Source organism: Dermochelys coriacea, chromosome 1 (genome assembly GCF_009764565.3).
Source record: "Dermochelys coriacea isolate rDerCor1 chromosome 1, rDerCor1.pri.v4, whole genome shotgun sequence".
NCBI lineage: Eukaryota > Metazoa > Chordata > Testudines > Dermochelyidae > Dermochelys > Dermochelys coriacea.
In genome coordinates, this window is record NC_050068.2 from 6,624,216 (window position 1) to 6,644,044 (window position 19,829).

Genomic DNA, 19,829 nt, shown 5'->3' on the forward strand with positions numbered 1-19,829 from the left:
TGTCCCCCATAATTATTTGGCTTTCCAGGTCCTGTGGACCCCCCCCCCTTAGGCTGGGGGGGGGATCCTTTAGCAGTGGGTGAGCAAAGCCTGCCCACCTCCTGGATCCCAAAGAAAAAAGTCTGCTACAAAGAATGCCCAGCAGGTGGGAATGATGTTGTAATCCTTGGCCAGGGCTTGATCAGACATCCGATCTTTGAGATCAAATCCTTGATTGTCTTCTTAACATGCGACTCAGCTGCCCTCCAGCAAACACACAGAGCTCTTTGGATGTTAGGAAAACTGCTACTCTACAGGTAACGAGCACTGGTTACAATTAAGCCTCATTAACCTGGTTGCGTGGAGAGGTTAGCACCTGTGGTTAAAGGACTTGGCTATTAAAGCTGACTCCAGAGGCCTGTCTGCTGTGGGGAGCACTTGCTTGAAGCAGCTGGGATGGGCTTTTTTCCAGCAAGGTAGGAGTAGTTTATGTTTTTCTGTTGTGATGGGGGCTGGTGGGTGTCTCAGGTTTAGCGTTTAGGTGTCAATGTGATTAGCTTTGTAACTGCTGTTTGCTTCTAGAGTGGGGTGAATTGCTTTCTAACATTAGGCTGTGACCTGTCTACCTTGTTCCTGGGCTGGGTGTGCAGGTAGTGCTTCAGTGGAGATCTGCTGCTCTAAAAGTTGCACTAGTGAACCTTGTATACAAGCTAATGCTGGAAGGTGGAGGGAACCACTTGGCCCCATGTGGGGGAGAAGAGTCCTGATGAGGGAGGATATTTGATAAATGGGAAGCTAGCATAAAGCCTTGTACTAAGGCATATAAAAGCCCCATGTTGGGGGGGTGGGGGTGGAGAGTCCAGTGACCTGAAATGAACAGCAATAACTGTCTCCTGTGACCAGCTGTTGGTGGGCTGGGAGTCTGCTCTTGCAGCCTGTGATCCTGGCAGCCCAATGTTGTGCTAGTTTGTAGCTGACCAGTCTGGTCACCCTGTCCCAGTGGGCTGAGGGGATCCCCAGACAGGGTGAGCGGCAGGGCCATGGGCTAGCCTCCTCCAGCTCCCTGTCGGAGGAACACTGAGCTAAGCAAGGGGGGGAATACAACCTAATGCCTCTAATCCAGAGGTGGGCAAATGATGGCCTGTGGGCCACATCTGTCCTGCCTGGCCCCTGAGCTCCCAGCCAGGGAGGCTAGCCCGTGGTCCCCCCCACCTCAGCTCCCCCTGCTGCCAGTGCTCTGGCTCCTATTGGACAGCAGGGTTGATTGAGGCTGGATAGCTGCCAGTCCTGCTGCTCTGAGCAGCATGGTAATGGGGTGGGGGTTGGATAAGGGGCAGGGGGTCCTGGGGGCAGACAGTGAGCAGGCCACAGTTAGATAGGTGTGGGAATCCCAGGGGGTGTGGATTGGGGGGGTTGGATGGGGTGGAGGTTTGGGGGGCAGTTAAGGGACAGGGAGTGGTGGAGTTATGGGTGGGGGGTGTGGATAGGAGTTGGGGCACTCAGGGGACAGGGAGCAGAAGAGGTTGGATGGAGTGGAGGTCTGGGGTGGGGGGAGTCAAGGGGTGGGGAAGAGGGGGTTTGGATTGGCATGGGAGTCTGGGGGCCTGGATGGGGTCAGGGAGCAGGGGGGGGTTGGATGGGGGTGGGATCCTAGGGGGCAGTTAAGGGTGATGAGCCTGGGAGGGGGTGGTCAGGGGACAAGGAGCAGGGGGGGTTTGGATGGGTTGGAGGTTCTGAGGGGGGCAGTCAGGGGGTGAGAAGTGGGAGGGGGCAGATAGGGGGTGGGGGGGGTCAGGCTATTTGGGGAGTCACAGCCTTCCCTACCTGGGCTGCCATACAGTTTTGCAATGCCAATGTGGCCCTTGGGCCAGAAAGTTTGCCCACCCCAGTCTAATCTCATGGTATGGTTTGTACATGGAAGCCTGCTAGTGGTGTTGGCTGGGCAGGGTCCAGCTTGGTCATTGCTGTGACTCTCTGGATGAGGCAACCAGTAGCCAGTGTCTGGCTCTGTATCATTGGCTAATGCAAAGGGAGTGGCCTGTATGCACCCATGGGTGGCTGTAGGGGGGAGGGGAGCTCATGCTGAGGTGAGACATTGGGAGCTCAGCTCTGAGCCAAGGCAAAACAGTCAAGCTGGGGGCAGGGTTTGGAGAAGTGCCTGCCCCACTGGGGCCTAGGTGGGCTGCTTAGAGGGTAAAAGCTCCTGTAGAGCTTTGTGGCCAGCCCCTCTCATGCAGGGGCAGCAGGTTTGTAGAAATGTTGGCAGTGGCCAGAAAGCCCAGAGTTCCCCTGGCCTACCTAAGGCTCTGGGGGGGGGGGTTTGGGTGGGGAGAGGAGGTCTGGGGTGCAGGCCCTTGGCTGGGGCAGGGGATTGGGGTGCAGGCTCTGGGGTGGTGGCTGTGTGCTGGGTGCAGGTTCCAGGCTAGGGCAGAGGGTGGGGGTGCAGGAGGGAGTGAGGTGTGCAGGCTCTGGGTTGGGACAAGGGGTGGGGGTGTAGGAGGGAGTTTAGGGGTGGGAGAGGGTGTGGGGGTGCAGTGGTTACCTGAGGCTCCTAGGTGGGGTAGGCTGGGGGGGTCTCCACGAGCTGCTGCCCCCACAGCTTCATATTGGCCACAGGCGTGCTTGGGGTGGGAGCAGCACGTGTAGACACAACTTTCTCCTCGCCCAGCCAGCAGACACATGCAGCAGGCAGGAAGCCACTCGGCTCCGCTGTGGTGCTGGTGGTGAGTGGGGGCCCCAGGCTGTTTGAAATCGCCCCGGGGATGCATGGTGGGGGAGCGCCCAGGGCGGAAGGTGGGACTGAGGGAGAGACCCTGCCTTAGAACCCTCCGCCCACGTGCCTGGGTGGGATGTTTGGGGGGGGGGGGTGAAAGCTGCCAGTGAAGCAGGAAGCTTTGTGGTCACTCTCTCATGGGTCTCTGCAGAGCACCTGTCTCTGTAGCAGGCCAGCACAGATGCTCTTGCCTGGGGATCGCCTCTGGGTGCTCGGAGCCATGCACTTGGATGGCGCCCACTCTCCTGAAGGCAGCCAGAGGATGCATCTGGACAGCAGCACTAACGTGTCTTCTCTTGCACCCCCCCCTCGCTCTGGTCCCAGGGAGATGGCAGCCCAGTGGGCCGTGCTGGGACTGTTGGCTGCCTGCCTGGCCAGTGCTGCAAAGGAATCGGTGCTGAACATGTGCATGGACGCCAAGCACCACAAAACCCAGCCGGGCCCGGAGGGGGCGCTGCATGGCCAGGTAGGGTCTTGTCTTTTTGACACACGTCAGTCCCATCCCCAACCACTCGGAGCTCTAGGTGAGGAGTAACTGGGTCCCCTGGACCTGCCGTCCCTTCCAGTGCAGGCTTGTTCCTTACACCAGCTCTCGGGCGGGGGGGGGGGGGGCATGGAGGATTGCAGTGCAGGGAGCTGGAGGTGTTTGCGACACACCAAGAACTGTGTGTTTTTTCTCAGCCCTGGAAGGTTGTGGCAGGCAGGGTCATGGTGCCAACATCCTTGGGGTGGCAATGAGACCCAGCTGTCTGGCGGCAGCCACACAAGCCATGGGAACTGGGCTACTTCATCCCCCTAAAAAGAGGCTTAGGGAAGGGCTCAGACAGAGGCAGGGGGCTGGGGAAGCAGGACTCCTGCATTGCAATCCAAGCTCTGCCTCTGATGCTGAGGGCAAACTTGGATATGTCACTAGAATAAACTGGCCCAAGTGTTGAAGGTGTTAACACAGGTGCTAGAACTAGAGGTGTGGGGGGCGGGGTCTTCAGCACCCCAACATGTAGTGTTTTCTGTCATATACAGAGTTTGGTTCAGCACCTGCACTATACAAATTGTTCCAGCAGCCCTTGGTGTTATACAGTGACAGGACCACATAAACAGTTCTCAGTACCAAGACCTCCACCTGCTTAGGACTATGGTGAGAGCCACCATTAAACATCTTTATGTATATACAAAAGAAGGAAAATCGGAGCATTTGAAAGAGGGTTGCCACTTTTCTAATGGCTGGTAACTGCACCCATGAGGCCCTGACCCTTCTCTGCTCTCCCTCGCCACTTTAAAAAAACCAAAAAAAAAAACCACCCCAGACATCAGGGCTGTTCAGGTACCATTTCATATACAAGTTGAAATCTGGATTGTCTGGGTGAAAGCTGGACAAGTGGCAACCCTAATTTGAAACACAGTATTGAGTTAGGCTATAATTTTGACACAATTCCTTGTTCCTGTTAGCTTTTGCTGTAGAGTTCTCTTCCCTCCCCCAAGGCAGTGTGCTTCTCTGCTGTGTGGCAGCTAGGAGATGGTGGTAACTCTTTTTTTTTTTTTTTTTTTTTTTTTTTCTTTTGGGAGAAGAGGCATTGGTAGAAATGCTCTGGAGCTGTTAAGTCAGATCCCATTTCCTAGAAGACCGAACCAGACCAACTCACACGGGCAGAGAAAAGACACTTAAAGAGTTAGCACCAGATACAGAACCTGCCTATCTTCTCTGAAATCTTGCTGCTGGAGAAACTGTCCCAGCACATGGTCTGGTCAGCTGCTCCAAATACCCAGCAAATCTGCATCCCCGCTGGGTGCTGCCTTTCTGGTCACAGGCTCCCAGCAGTGCTGCAGGATACAGTCTTGGTGGGGAAAGCCAGGCTCTTAAACAGAAGGCACAAGGGAGGGAAAGAGGAAAGTGATGTACTGGGGCGTGGAGGGCAGGCTGACAGCAGGAACCAAAGTCAGGATTGAGCTGGAGCTGGTGAAGGTGGCCATGTCAGGTGGGTCTTGCTCTCTAGCCCAGGCTGGTAACAAGATCTCCTGGTATCAGGACAAGGAAGGTCTTGCAGCAGATTGCAGAAGATGATGGGGGAGGCAGCCATGTCCCTCCTTTCTGTTCCCCCATCTCCCAGCCAGCAGTCAATCTGACCTTCCTCCCAAAGTCCTTGGGTGTCTGGTTTTTGGGGTTTTTAACCTCCTGCCCCCCACCCCCAAAAGGAGTGCAGGGGCAGAACAACCCATCCCATTTTACTTACTGGTTACACATTCCTAACTAATTTAGTTCAGATTTCTAGTCCCATATTCCTTAACTTGAGGATCACATTGAAGTGGTGCCTTGTAACTAGGAGGCTTTTTGATTTAGACAAATTCAGTCGGTCTCCTCTTTGCAACCTTTCCCCCCATCCCCACTTACCCAGCATCCCCCCAGAGGAAATCACAACTGGGGTAGAGCTGCAGGCCCTAATAAACCACCATATAACAGCTCAGTGGCTGCCCCTCCTGCCCCAGTCTGTAGCTTCCCCACTTCATAGCATTTTGTAGGCTTTTAAAGATCTCCAAGCACTCGGCAAAATAGCATCTCTGCCCTTCAATCCCTGGTCCTTAGCCATGGCCCTAGCAGTGCTCTGTCGCAGCAGTCGTCCTGCCATGCACCACTAGAGGCTGGTGATGCTGCTGCATCCACAGCATCCTGTCTGCCCCCCGGGCAATAGGACAAAATCCCCTGCATATCCATCCCTTGCTGTCTTCCCAGTGTGCCCCATGGAAAGACAACGCCTGCTGCACGGCTGAGACCAGCACGGGGGCTCACCAGGACCAGTCCTACCTGTACAACTTCAACTGGAACCACTGTGGGGTGATGCCAGAGAAGTGCAAGCGGCACTTCATCCAGGACACGTGTCTGTACGAGTGCTCGCCCAACCTGGGCCCCTGGATCCACCAGGTCAGGGGGCGCTCGGGCTGGGCGCTGCTGGCGGGAGAGCAGGCTGGCTTGGTGCATGTGCTCATGGCTCCCTCTAGTGGCGGGTCCAAATAGTTCACTCCTCACGCACCACACAGAGTGGCTCCTCCAGCTTGAGCGGTCGGGGGCTCGCGCTTTCTGTGCAGAAGGCCCCAGGTTCAATTCTCCACTGTTAGTTGGGCTCCCCATGTAGAGCCAGGGCCCATTGCATGTGGGCAGGACAATCCCCTCAAAGCGTCCTGAGGTCAGGAGGCTGCACTGAATGGCTCCTTTAGCTTCCCTCCCCAGGCAGTGCCCCATGGGTTGTGCCACCCCCCCTGTCTAGGACCCCAGAGAGCCTGGCACCAATGCTCAGCTCTGCTGAATGGCCCAGCTTGGCTGGGTTTCTCGGTGGGACTGACGCTGCCTCTGTCCCGGGGTGAGGTGGGCTCATGCAGTATCTTAGCTGGGGAGGTAACAGCTAAGATTGCAGGTGCTGCTCCTGGCCAGGGCTCTGCAATAAATCCAAGATCTCTCCCCTGGGTGGTCTGCATGGGTTGCTGTTGAGCTGTAGATGCTGCTGCTCAGGTGTGCAGGGAGGCTGCTCTGAGGCTCTCCCTTCCCCTGGGGACCTGGGCCTGGCTCTGCTGGAACTCGCACTGGCTCCGTTCAGTGGTGCTAGATCAGGGAGTGGGGGAGTCTCACCCCTGCTCCCTGGGGTGATGTTGCCTGCAGGGGGTCCAGAGCTGCCCCCTGAGGCTCACAGCCCTGTGTCCTGCCAGGCGGATACCAGCTGGCGTCGGGAGAGGATCCTCGACGTCCCGCTGTGCAAGGAGGACTGCGAGCAGTGGTGGGAGGACTGCAAGGATGCCATCACCTGCAAAGAGAACTGGCACAAGGGCTGGAACTGGACCTCAGGTCAGTGAGCGGCTGAGAACAAACTCTGGCTGCTGCAGGGTGGAGCTGGACTGCTGTACCCTGAGTGGGTGGGGTCACACCTTGCTTATGGTGTCTTAGAGGCCAAGGGGATGGAGGAGGGGCTCCTACCCCTCCCTGCCCCTTGATGGCAGCAGCCCTCAGACTAGCTCCAGACCTTGGGTGGGGGGCTCACAAGAGGAGCACCCTGGGAGTGAGGGGCTGAGGGCTGTAGTCTCCTCTGTTCTTGGCACTGTCCCTGGTTTGGTCTAGGAGGGTGAGTGGTCCCCTGGACTGAACTTGGTGTCCAATGACCCTGGGGCATCTTCAGCTGTGGAGATGGTGCCCAACCTGGAGCAGGGGCAGGGAAATCTGCCTCCTGTGTGAGCAGAACTGCCCAGCAGGTGGCCATGGGGCTCTGGGGTCGTCTTCCCCATGGTGACTGGGTGTGTGGTGCCCCTTACAGAGTTGTGGCCATGCCATGCTCTGCTCACCAGTATCCCCCCCGTCCAGTGGGGGTCCTGGTCCTGGAGGAGGCAACAGCTGTGGAATCCTAGGGGTAGAGCTGGAAAGTGTAAAATGGGGCTCCCCAGTCAGGGATGTACAGAAGGAGCTGGCATTAGACCTGGATGCTGAAATCTGGGCTGTCAATGCCCATGTACCTTCAGTGGGTGGAGGAGTGAATGGGGCTCAGAGCTGAGGCTGGAGCAGTGGCAGATGATGTACAGAGGAAGGATGACCTAGTGCTTGGAGCCTGTGACTTGAGAGACCTGCTTCAATTCCCTGCCATTGACTGTAGGGGGTGGCCATTATCTGACAACACTCCTGGCTCTCAATGTTCAAGAGGCCAAATGAGCAAACCAAGCCAAATGTATTGTCGCAACCAATCCTGCACCTTAGCAGGGGGTCAGACTAGATCACCCTTGTGGTTCCTTCTAAAGACCCCTAGTGAAATACAAACAGACTTTCCTACCTGCTCCTGCCAAGCCGTTCTTGTTTTAATCAACATGTCCACCTTGGCAGAGGAATCATGCATTTAAACCAGTGGTTCTCAAATGGGTACACAACACCTGGGGGCACACAGGTCATCTTGGGGTACATCAACTCATCTAGATAGCTGTCTAGTTTTACAAAGGCTACATAAAAAGCACTAGTGAAGTCAGTCTAATATGAAACTTCAGACCATGACTTTTTGTACTGCTCTTTATACTATACACTGAAATGCAAGTATAAAATTAATCTAATTTTTATAATATGGTAAAAATGAGGAAGTCAGCAATTTTTGTGTGCTGTGACCTTGTATTTTTATGTCTGATTTGGTAACAAGTTTGTGAAGTGAAACTTGGAGGTATGTGAGACAAATGACTCTTGAAGGGGTACTGTAGCCTGGAAAGGCTGAGAGCCACTGGCTTTTTTTTTTTTTTTTTTTTGTAAAGCCACTCTGGCAGTGGAGTGAGCCATGTGTGGCGAGTTTAGTAACTTTTGAGACCCACCCACCAGTTTGTAACTGTTCCTTGGCTTGGTGTCTGTTCTGGACTCTTCTAATCTCTTGCATACTGTGTTCTATACCAGTGGCTCATGAAGGTACCTGTACTGGGACCTAGACTGGATAGGTGTTTGTTTTTTGCCTTTGACAAGCCCTCTTAGCTAGTGCCAAGGCTGAAGGCAGCTTTGCAAAGTGTTGGGATCCTGTATTAGCTAGCACTGCTCTTTGATAGATTAACTGTGACCTTAATTCAGTCTCTGCCTCAGTTTCCCACCTGTCTATTGGGGAGAAGAGCACTGACTTACCTTGGGGGTTCATGAGATGCATGACAGACCCTGGAGTGACAGAGGGCCTAGAAGGATCAAGGTGCATTGGCAGAGCTGTGGGGGTTGGGGAAACCCCAGTTGGGCTCCCCTGGGCTAGTAGGTTCCTCATTCTTACCAGCCTCCATCTGTCTCTCCAGCCCGTCAGGGATAAATCCAGGAGGTGAGTGACATGGCTACAAACCCTTTAACTTCACCTCACAGGGAAGGACTCCCCCCCCCCCCCCCCCCCACAAGCCAGTTGGGCCATTGCCAGCTCAGCCAGTAGCCTGGGACCAGCAGATGCCTAGCAGCCAGTGATGAGGAAGGTCTCGTAGATGGAGTCAAACTACAGCTTGCTCACTGCCACCCTCTTTCCCTCCCTCCCCCTCCAGGGACCAACCGGTGCCCACGTGGCACCACATGCCAGTCATTCAAGTATGTCTTCCCCCGGCCGGCAGACCTGTGCAAGAAGATCTGGTCCAACTCGTACAAATACACTCTGGAGCACCGGGGCAGTGGGCGCTGCATCCAGATGTGGTTCAACCCTGCCCATGGGAATCCCAACATGGCCGTGGCCAAGTACTATGCCCAGAATGGGAGAGATGCCTTTCCTGCGCCGTGGGTTGTCCTGCTCCTGGCTCCTGCTCTCCTGTCCCTGCTCTGAGCAGCCAGGAGCCTCTGGCAGCCCCACTGGCTTAAACAGGAAATATTTCTGCTCAGGGCATGGGGTGTTTGCCCTGTGGCCCTGCTTTGGGCTCTGGCCAGCACAGTCCAGATTCTGTCTGGTTACTGCTAATCCTGACAAGACACAATGGAACCAGCTTAGTCCCCACCCAACCCCTCCCTTGTGAATGTCCCTCTGACTTTATTGTTTCAGTGTTCTCCTGCCACACTCCTCTCTTCCAGCAGGCTCTGTGGGGAGATCCCTCTGGTTCCCTGGGGATTTGAGCTCTGTAACAGGTGTGACTTGCAGGGTGTATTTATTCTGTTAGGTTCCAGGGTGGGTCCCCCTCTAATTACAGTGCCCTTAGCTATCTACTTCTTTGTCTGATCCCTTCTATCCTACACTCCCTAGAAATGCAGGTGTCCCCTCCCCTGGCTTGCAGCTTATGTATGAGAATCTGGTAAAATAAACTGTCCCAGCTCTGGTCTGTGTCAGTCTCATCCTTGATAGAAATGTCCTTCTTGCTTGGCCCCTGGGGCTGCAAAGCTAGAAGTGGGCCCAGCCAGAGGCTCCTCAGGGCTCTCTAGTTGCCTGGCAGGTGGGTACCTTTGTCCTGAGCTGAGCTTGGGAAGTCTGCTCTAAGAGTCTCTGTGGGATAGAGTATGATCAGTGTGTGTAGGCCTGGCTCCAGCCCCTGATTGTACCCCTGCAGGGGCACTGAATGTTTTGACTGCAGGGGGGCTGCAGAGCAGGGTCTGGGCAATGCAGACAGCTGCAGCATCCTCTCCTGCCTGGTGCTAGGAACTCTGCCCCTGGCTCCCTTCACTCATGCATCCCCACCCCCTGCTCTCCTGGCACATCAGGCAGGTACAATGCTACACCCCCAAACGGGGCAGTGGCAAGGGATAGATCCAGCCCCTGAATACTGGCTGAGCTGTGGTCAGGAGTCCTATCCAGTGACTGAGGATGTACAATAGACCAGCTCAGACCTTCCCCAATGGGTGCATTTCTTGTTCTGCATGAGGATGAAAGCAAATCTTTGGGAATAGAAATGTCAAAAGGGCTGGCCCTTTACTAAGGTGCTAGGGGGCAGCAGGGTGTCTCTGACCAGAGAGCTTCACTCTTTCTCTTCTCCCCCCCACAAGAGCTGTGTCCAGACAGATCTTGACAACTTCATGTTGGCAGATGTTCTGCCCTGCACTGCACCCTGGCTGTGTAGCCCTTGTGAGGATGCTCTATGGGAAGATGCAGGGCCCAGTTCTGGGCTAGTCACTCAACTGGTATGAACTACTTACCTCCAGGTCCTGAAGGATGCTCTCAGGGCTTGTCTTCACCTTCAGCAGTGCAGCCCCCTGATGCAGCTGTGGCGCTTTAGGAAAACTGCTACCCCCACAGCTAGGAGAGGTTCTCTCTGTCATTGCTAATCCTCCCTCCCACCCCACCAGAGGCAGTGGCTATGTTGACTTAGCGCTGTCTATGCCAGGGCCTATGGTTGGCCTGGCTACAGTACTCAGGTGTAGATGGAGCAGTGTAGTTATTGCAGCAGGCAGTAGTGTGGATGTGGTGTCAGTAAGACACAGTCTCGGCTGAACTGGGCAATGATCAGGGGCTGGGTACAAAGAACCTGGTTTCCTGCTGCTTGAATTCCAGTGATGCCTGGTTAGCGTGGGCTGAGGGCCCTGGGAAAGGGAGAAGTAACAAAGTGGGGGGAGATGGGGAGCTGTTGGCAGGGAGGAGCACAAAGCTCTGTGGAGACTCCCTGGAGCTGGGCTGTGGAACGGCACACGGGCACCAGGCCCAGTGATGCTACTGTCTGCGGCTGTTTGAGCGCTGGGTGGGGGCCCTTGTGGCCAGTCACCGGGCTCTGATACTGGACCCAACCCTGGAGGCCTGGGTGCTTCCAAGCCCCCTGGCTCCAGATGTTGCTCTGAGTTCTGGTTGCTCTGGCGTGTGCCCGGGCTGCAGGCTCCCCATCTAGTGCTCCTTCTTGGGCAGCAGGCCTATGGGGTCCCACTCCCTAGGCCCTACTCTGTCCTTAGTGCCCCTTCTTCCAAATCTGCCAGTTACAACGAGCAGCCCGTGGGCTCTGCAAGGGGCCTTTTCTCTGAGGCCTTGTCCACACAGTTGTTCAGGAGTAGCCCTGCCCAATAGCTCCCCGATAGCTGCGCACAGGAGAGTTACAGATCTATGAGAAAAGAGACACTGCAATGCAAGTGTGTAGCTCTGATGTCCCCACCGATCTCGCCCTCCAGTTTGTGTTTGAGCTGTGTCTGTGCTCAGGCTCGATCAAGACTCCTGCGTGTTTGTGTTGCTGGACAAAGTCTGACTGGAAATAAGGTGTCAGTGTTTAACTCTTAGAACCACTCTCCGAGGTGCATGGGGGATTCTTCCTCCCTGATGCTGTTTTAAAGCCTGAGGGGCTGGTCTCCTATGAGCTCTGGTTTTGCTCAGACAGGAATTACTCTGGGACGTGCTCTGGCCGCTGTTAGCCAGGGCGTCAGACAAGCTGGTTACAGGGGGCCTCTATCGATCCCCTAGAGAGGTTGGCTCCTGCCTACTGACCCCTCTGCTCAGTACAAGCCACGTGCTGCGCTCTCCATGTATGTTCCACTGCCCTCACCCCACCCCTCTGGGCCTGGCATCCTGTTTCCCACCTGGCTGCCCTCACTCACCCCCAGGGGCCTTGGCATATTGTTCAGATCAACCTCCCCAGCCCATGCAACTTCCATGGGGACTTGTCACCAGCTGCCTGGCTTCCGCAGTGAGCAGGGCCAGGTGGAGATGGGTATGAGGCAGGCGTTCCTTGCTCTGGCTCTCTTCGTTCCAAGGCTCCTTTCCTGCCTCATCCACAGCCCTGGCTGTGCTGGGTAAATGGAGCAGGTCCCATCATGCTGCTGTGGCCCCTGACCTGTCCCCACCCTGCAGCAAAGCTCAGCCCCACCTCCCCTGAGCAGACCTTCTCGTGCTGCCCAGACTCTCCTGAGGGCCAAGAGGTGGCACTGTGTCCATGTGCATCCCGAAGGCACCAGCCCGAGTGAGTCATGCAAGAGGCTTGCAGGCTGGGCAAGTCATCCCAGAGGAATGGCACCCTCAGTGGCGTGAGGGTGAGCGTGCCCCAGATCCTGGGCTGTGCCCTTCTCAGGCTCCTTAGGCCATGCAGCAGGAGGAGCTTGGATCAGGTCCAAGAGGATGGGCCCAGCAAGAAGGGCCGAGGGTGCCCCAAGCAGGGCCAGGGAACAGCCTGCGCCATCCATGCAGTGGGGCCTGCAGGCTGAATCTCTGAGCGATGCTGCCTTCAGCTCCACAGCTTTGCTCGCTCAGCTAATTCTCCAGCTGGCTGTGGGAGGGTGAGCGGATGCCCCAGGCACCAGGAGGAAGGTCTGGGTCAGGGGTGCCCTGTGCAGTGGGGAGCAAAGATCTATCTCCATCCACTCCGCAGAGCTGGCTGCATCAGTGAGTCTCCACTCCTAATCCGGGTCATGCCACCCCATCAGCATGGAACAGTGTCTGCAGCGAGCAGCAGTGGGTGTCACCGGACACACCCTGTGCAGACAGCCAAGGTCCCTGTTGTAATTGGCCAGGGTTGTCACCCTCCCTTAAGAAACCATTCTGCAGCCTCACCCATCCAGCTGCCAGGAAGGTTCCCCAGCTAGTCCAAGCCTCTGTTCCACGTCTTCACTCCGTCCCAAAGCTCCTCATCACAACCCCCCCACTGCACCTCCCTAACTAATTCTTCCTCTTCCTTGGTGTGTCGCATGGGCTGGGTTCTCCTGTCCCTTTGCCCAGCCGTTATCAACCTTTTTTCATTGCAGACCCCTGCAAAATTTCTTATGGGGGTGCAGACCCCTTCACAAATCTTAGCCCTAGGCAATTGAATCCCCTGCCTTCGCCACTTCCCAGCCCAGCTAGGCATGTGTGGCTCGTTTCACTGTCACCGGGGCAAACCCCAAAGGTGCGTGGGTTCCTTGCAGAGCAATCCTGGACCGATCTCTGGCTGGGTCTGAAAGCTGATCTTGCTGGCAGGGCAGTTTATGTCCATCAGCGGAAATCTGGTTGTTCCATCAAAGCGTTTGGTGACCACATGCTCACCAGCCACATAGTGGCCTTGGCAAACATGCCTCAGGATCCGCTGGTCTTCCAGTCTGACAAGGTGTCCCTGGCAAGAGAGCTGCCAAAACTGCTGAGGGAGGCAGTTGCAGAGTTTGCTTCAAATAGACCCATTTCTGGTCTTGTCCGGCCACCTGACATGGAGAAGTCTCCGAAGATGGCGAGATCCAGGCCGTCTGGCCGGTGCTCTTCAGCCTTCCTGGGTGCCCACAGGTCACTGGTTGGCGCTTCTGAGTTTTCCTCAGTCACGCTCTCCAGCCCCCCCTCCCCCCCCCGTTTCCATGTGTTGCTCCTCTCCGAGCTGCCAGGGCTTCCCTGGGGCTGCCCCAGGAGCGGACACAAGCTTTTATGGCTTCGTTGAATGGCCCGACAACGTTCTTTGACGAGATCACAAATCGGAGGGAGGAAGGGAACTGGGCTCATGTGACAGATGGAGGGGGTGTCTGCACTATGGGGTGTAGCTAGATCACCATATCTGTGCCAGGAGACCCCTGCACTGTCACCGCAGCCCACCCCCACAAAGAGTTTTCCCAGCACTGTAGGAACACTCCCTCCCTCGACAGTGCGTTTCTCCATTGCCCCAGCTGTGCCTTGCCCAGGAGTGAGGTTGGCCTAGTTCCATTGGCCAGGGGAGCAATGTACTGCTAGCGGCCTAACTGTAAAGTGGAGACCAGGCCTTAGACTGCCGGGGGGCATTTGACTTAACACTACAGAAGAGCCTGGTTTTTGACATTGAGCACTGTATAAAAGCAATGCAGTATCCCGGTGTAGGGCAAGCAAGAGAGCCTGGCAATGGAGCTTGTTAGGTGCTGTACGACTCCCAGAGGCCGTGCTGAGGGGCAGGGCATGAATGATCTGGATAGAACAGTGTCTCAACCACAAGTTACGGGGCATGAGGCAGAAATCACTGGGTGAGATTCTCTGGCCTGCGTGATGCAGGAGATCAGAGTGGATAATCACAGTGGTCCCTGGTGACTGTAAAACCCATGAATCTATAATAATAAGACTGCCTCCAGTTTGTCAACAAACGGACTAAAATTTATGAGCTTCTCCACGGTTTATGAGGCACAGAGTCTCTCCCCCCATTTTGCAGCTATTTTAATTTTAGTTGTATTGCTGTAGCATCTCCAAACCCCAGCCACAGACCAGACCCCTCAGCCAGGTGCTGTACAGACACAGAAAAACAAAGGTGGTCTCTGGCCAAAAAGGTGACAGTCTAAGGATAAGACAAGAAGTGCCCCAGACAGATTGACAGGGAGCACAAAGGAACAATGAGACACCACCGCACAGTGCGGTGATTGTGACATTCCCCTCTGGTGTTATCTGGACCGGTGATCTGCTAGGTCACTCCAATCCTTGACTCTGGGAGCCAGCCTTGCCCTCCTCTGCTGTGAGAACCCCTCACTCCTGGGCTGGTCACACACAGTCTCTGGCATGTAAGCCTCTCCCAGCTGCTTGCAATTGAATGACACTAGCCAATATCTCCGGTCCCAGTCACAACCCTAGGAACCTCTGTCTTGCAGTGCCCAGTTATGCCCATTGGATGCTGCAAGCTTATATGAGTTTATCAGTTTAACAAAGAAATTGATACATACCAGGCTTGTTATCCCAAGGGGAGCCTCTGACACACTTCAAACCAAATGCACTGCTTCAGGTAGAAGAAACAAACAGATTTATTAACTATGAAGATTAATTTTAAGTGATTATAAGTCAAAGCACAATAAGTCAGATTTGGTCAAATGAAATAAAAGCAAAACGCATTCTAAGCTGATCTTAACACTTTCAATGTCCTTACAAACTTAGATGTTTCTCACCACAGGCTGGCTGGTTGCTCTTCAGCCAGGCTTTCCCCTTTGATCCGCCCTTCAGTCACTTGGTGGTGGGGTCTGTAGATGTAGGTGGAAGAAAGAGAGAGCATGGCAAACATTTCCTCCTTTTATCATATCCTGTCCTATCCTCCCCCTTGGCTTTGCTCCCTCCCCCCTTGAGTGTCAGGTGAGCATTAGTCTCTCCAAGCAAGATTGAGCAATTCCCCTGGTGTGGCCTCATGCAGGTGAGTCATTGCATTGTAGCTCCTTGCTGGACAATGGGGTTGATGGGTTATTTGACATCCCACCCAGTCATTGGTTACTTTCCTTGCTGTTGCCTCTCGGGTGCTAATATCTGGTTGATTCCCCAACTTACAGGATGTTTTAGTGACCACCGTACAACACAATTCTCATAACTTCATATGCATTAGTGATATACATATATGGATAGAGAAATGACTTTCAGCAGATCATAGGCTTTCCTCTGATACCTTACAAGGCATGTGTGATAAATGAAGTGGGGGAGGCGTAGATCCCTTTTATGGACAGCCAGCCAGTTAGCTGTAAAATCCCTCTTGGTAGCTGTTCTCTGCTTGCTTTACCTGTAAAGGATTAAAAAGTCCCCCAGGTGAAGAAAAGGAAGTGGGCACCTGACCAAAAGAGCCAATGGGAAGGCTAGAACGTTTTAAAATTGGGAAAGAAACTTTCCCTTTGTCTGTTGTTCTCCAGAGAAGGAGACACAGAGCAGCAATGCTATAAGCAGGAATGCTGTGTAAAGTTTGAACCATGTATGAAAATTCATTTTCCATACCTAAAAGGAATCACTGGGACAGGGAGGTAATCCCCAGGTGCTTTTGTTTGCTTGTAATTTTTAAGCTGGACCCCAAGAAAGCTATTCTTGGTACTTAATTTTTGGAATTGCTCTTTTAAAATCTAGCAAAAGCCTAAGTTCCGGATGTTTTTTCTTCCTTTTTGTTCTTAATAAAATTTACCTTTTTTTAAAAACAGGATTGGATTTTTGGTATCCTAAGAGGTTTGTGCAAATGCTGTTTAATTAGCTGGTGATGACAACTAATTTCCTTTGTTTTCTTTCTCAGCTCTTCCCGGGCGGGGGAGTGAGGGGTGAAAGGACTTGAGGGTACCCCCCAGGGAGGAATTCCCAAGTGCTCCTTCCTGGGCGCAAGGGGTTTTTTTGAATTTGGATGGTGGCAGCGTTTACAAGCCAAGGTCAGAGAAAAGCTGTAACCTTGGAAGTTTAATACAAGCCTGGAGTGGCCAGAATTAATTTTTAAAATCTTTGTGGGACCCCACCTTCTGCACTCGGAGTGCCAGAGTGAGGATTTAGCCTTGACAGCATGCTTTATATGTAAGATCCCGATGATATGAAAATGAGGAATATGGGGGTTACAGTACGCTTCCCCCAAGGCATAGAGTGTCACATTGATTCCGAAATCAAAGTCTTCACGGAAACATTTCTCCTCCTTCTGAGCTCGCTGGTGTGTAGCGTCACTCTGGAAATGTACACACTAGTTTGTTATTGTAGGGTCTTGTGGAAGTTTGGGGGCTTCACTCAGAGGTTTGTTATGGTAGGATTGGTTGGGACCTGTGTGCCACTAGTTTGCTTTTGTACGGCCGGCCTGGGGCTGCATAGAATCATAGGACCCGAGCAGATCTCGAGAGGTCATCTGGTCCAGTCCTCTGTACTCATGGCAGGGGACTGGTTTGTTATCATAGAGTCACGCTAGGGCTGAGCACACGGGTTGTTAATGTACAGTCAGTCTGGTCTTGTGCACACTAGTTTGTTTTTGTAGGGTTATTCTTGATAAGCACTGGGCTGCACATACTGGTGTGTTATTGTAGGGTCACTCTGGGCCAAGTATTATAGCGTTTCTTGGGGTGAGCACTGGACTGTGGTTACACAGAGGCTCCTTGTTCTTTGCAAACAACTCCTGCCTCAGACCTGACAAACTCAGTGCACCAAACATACGTCTTGAAGGAAATTTACCCAGAAAGAGTAACATGTAAGGCAGGGGTCGGCAACGTTTCAGAAGTGGTGTGCCGAGTCTTCATTTATTCACTCTAATTTAAGGTTTCGCATGCCAGTAATACATTTTAACGTTTTTAGAAGGTCTCTTTCTATAAGTCTCTAATATATAACTAAACTATTGTTGTATGTAAAGTAAATAAGGGTTTTAAAATGTTTAAGAAGCTTCATTTAAAATTAAATTAAAGTGCAGAGCCCCCTGGACCGGTGGCCAGGACCCAGGCAGTGTGAGTGCCACTGAAAATCAGCTTGTATGCCACGTGTGCCATAGGTTGCCTACCCCTTATGTAATGTATCTAGAGAAAGCTCCTGACTTATCAAGACTCATGATCAATGCAAGATGTATGTGTGGGGAATATTGAAGGAAGAATGTGTTGATATTGACAGCGTGCTTTATGGATGTGGAGTAGAAGTTAATCACCAGGGGATAGTGTGTCTCTGTGATGGTCCATTCCAGCTGCAGGGAATCATGGCTCCTGTGAAGCCAGTCGGCTCCGCTAGAGACTGAGCGGTGAGGGGGAAACCTATTGTATCAGCTGGGCAGGGGAACATCGGTAAGTGTAGGCCCAGGTTCGTGTTTCAGGATTATGTTTTGTCTGGGAACCATTTGTTTCCAGGGCTCTCGCTCGTTTCCAGTAGAATCTTTTTGTATTTTCTTAAACAAACCTTCCTTTGTTTCCTAACAGGTGCTGTGTGGTTTACAGGAGCGGTGATAGAAGGTAACACTGATCAACTGTGGGGGTACACAGCTCCTTGGGGGGCAGGAGAGGTGGGATTTCTGTGAGGAGCCAGTGCCAGGGACTGGCTATCACAGGGGAATGATCCAAAGGGACTCGGGGCCTGGGGTGCACCCAGTGTTAACCTGTAAGGCGAAGCCAGGGCTGGTCTAGCCCAGAGGAGAGTGCTTGAGTGGCTGACAGGCTGGTGATTTTAGGGAGCTGACACCAGCCACCATAGGCAAGCGCCCTCTCGCTAGGGGTGGGGGGTAGCCAGGGGACCCTCAGTCCTGGGTGCCCCAAGAACTGTCCCGGCTCTATGCACCAGTTCATTATTGCAGGGTCACTCTGGGGAGGCCCATGCTGGTTTATTATTCTAGCTTCCATTCCTCCCTCTGCCTCTTGGGAGCGCCTCTCTCTGGCCAGCTCTTGAGCGTGTTCCCCAAGTAATGGCTCACGCCTGCCAGGCCCCTACCCCGCTTGGCCCACGGGAGGCGGAAAGCCCAGAGGAAGTCACAGTGACCCTACTTCCTTTTCCCATGAGGAGATCTACAGGGTTGCAGCTGCATAGCTCGGTCTTAGGCTGGAGCTGGCGTCTAAAATACTCCGTGCAGCTCCCCCATCCGAGCGGGGATTCGCTCTAGTGCTCCCTGCAGCTGCGGCTTGTGACATTCTGCCTTCCTCTTTCTTCCAGGCCTTCATTTACATACTGCAAGGCTAGGCGCAGGCTGCTGTCCCTAGGGACGTGGCTAGAGGACCGGAAGAGATACAAGCCAGGGCCCTTAGGCGGCCTCAGATCCCTTTGCCACTGAACCCCTCTCAGACACTGTCTCCAGTAGGCCAGGGTGGTGCCCTGCACGGCTGGGCAGGAGACCTGCACTCAGCCCTTGGTCAGCGCCCGGCAGAAACTGGGCCAACGCCCCCTGGGCTTCGAGCCTTGCGTGGGCGTGCATTCATAGAATCATAGAATCATAGAATATCAGGGTTGGAAGGGACCCCAGAAGGTCATCTAGTCCAACCCCCTGCTCAAAGCAGGACCAAGTCCCAGTTAAAATTGCTGGTGTGGGCGTACTGGCCCGCTGCACTCCTAGGGTGGGGCTACCCGGCACTCAGAGATGTGACTGTAGCACGTGGAGACTCACCCCAGCCAGCTTCGATCTAGCTAGCTCACCCCACAGCAGTAAACAAACAGCAGGATCCCATGCACACTTCCCCACCCCTGGATCCCACAGGAGTCCTGGATTCCTCCAGGAATCAAACAATAATCTTGGAATATGTCCAACCAAAACTGACAACCCGACCCCCAGGCTGCTCTGTCTTCTCTCTCTCCTAAGCTCTTGTGAGCCGTGACTGGCATTGTGTGTACTGACCAGTCAAACTGATCACACTTGTTCACTCAAACCGTTTTTTTCCAAGAAAAATAATTCTTTTCTCCACATGGACACTTCGCCATGAAATGTTTGGTTTTGACAAGTTTTTTGTTGACCCCCCCCCCTCCCCACACACACACACACACACACACACACACACACTTGTTTTTGTTTGTTTGGTTTTGTTAAAACTGAAAGATTTCAGCCATTGGAGCAAAAATTTTCAGGAAGCCCACAAGTGTTTGCCCAACTAGCCACTTTTTTTTTTTAATTTTCGTTTGCTGGTTTTTTGGCTTTTCAACAAAATCCTGAGGAATTTGGAAAGGAGAATTTCAGGGAACATATTTTCTAAAATATCATCAACATTTTTCAAGGGAGGAAATAAACCATTTCCTGCCAAGTTCTGTTACACAGTGGTGAGCACGTTGTCAGCCCTAAACAAATATGAAGTAAGATTATTTATTTAGCAGCATCTTGTGCCTCTAACCAAGATCAAGGCCCCATTGTGCTAGCTGTGTACTGTACAAACATGTAGTACAAGACAGGGCTTTGGACTCCAGCTCCAGGCAAAAACCTGCAACTCCACTGCTCCGGAGCTGCTCCACACTCCAGCTCTGGGCTTCGCTCCAAAGCTCTGGTACAAGACAGTTCCTATTATGAAGAGTTTGCAATCTAACTAGACAAGCCAGAATTATTATCTTCCTTTTATAGAGGAGAAATCAAAGCACAGAGCTTAAGTGACTTGCCCAAG

The 19,829-nt window shown here is 53.4% G+C and overlaps 1 protein-coding gene across 2 annotated transcripts; it reads left to right on the top strand.

Moving 5' to 3' along the window:
* The first annotated feature begins 250 nt into the window (after nucleotides 1-250).
* LOC119861846 (folate receptor gamma-like) lies at nucleotides 251-9,517 on the top strand. 2 transcript variants are annotated; one of them, XM_038417524.2, is made up of 5 exons: nucleotides 251-455; nucleotides 3,077-3,218; nucleotides 5,478-5,666; nucleotides 6,446-6,581; nucleotides 8,762-9,517. In XM_038417524.2, exons 1-5 carry the CDS (start codon nucleotides 436-438, stop codon nucleotides 9,031-9,033), a joined length of 759 nt encoding a protein of 252 aa, XP_038273452.1. In that variant the 5' UTR covers nucleotides 251-435; the 3' UTR covers nucleotides 9,034-9,517. The 2 variants fall into 2 exon arrangements, with proteins under 2 accessions (XP_038273452.1, XP_043359935.1); XM_043504000.1 differs by lacking the exon at nucleotides 251-455 and adding an exon at nucleotides 2,656-2,702.
* The last annotated feature ends 10,312 nt before the right edge of the window (nucleotides 9,518-19,829 follow it).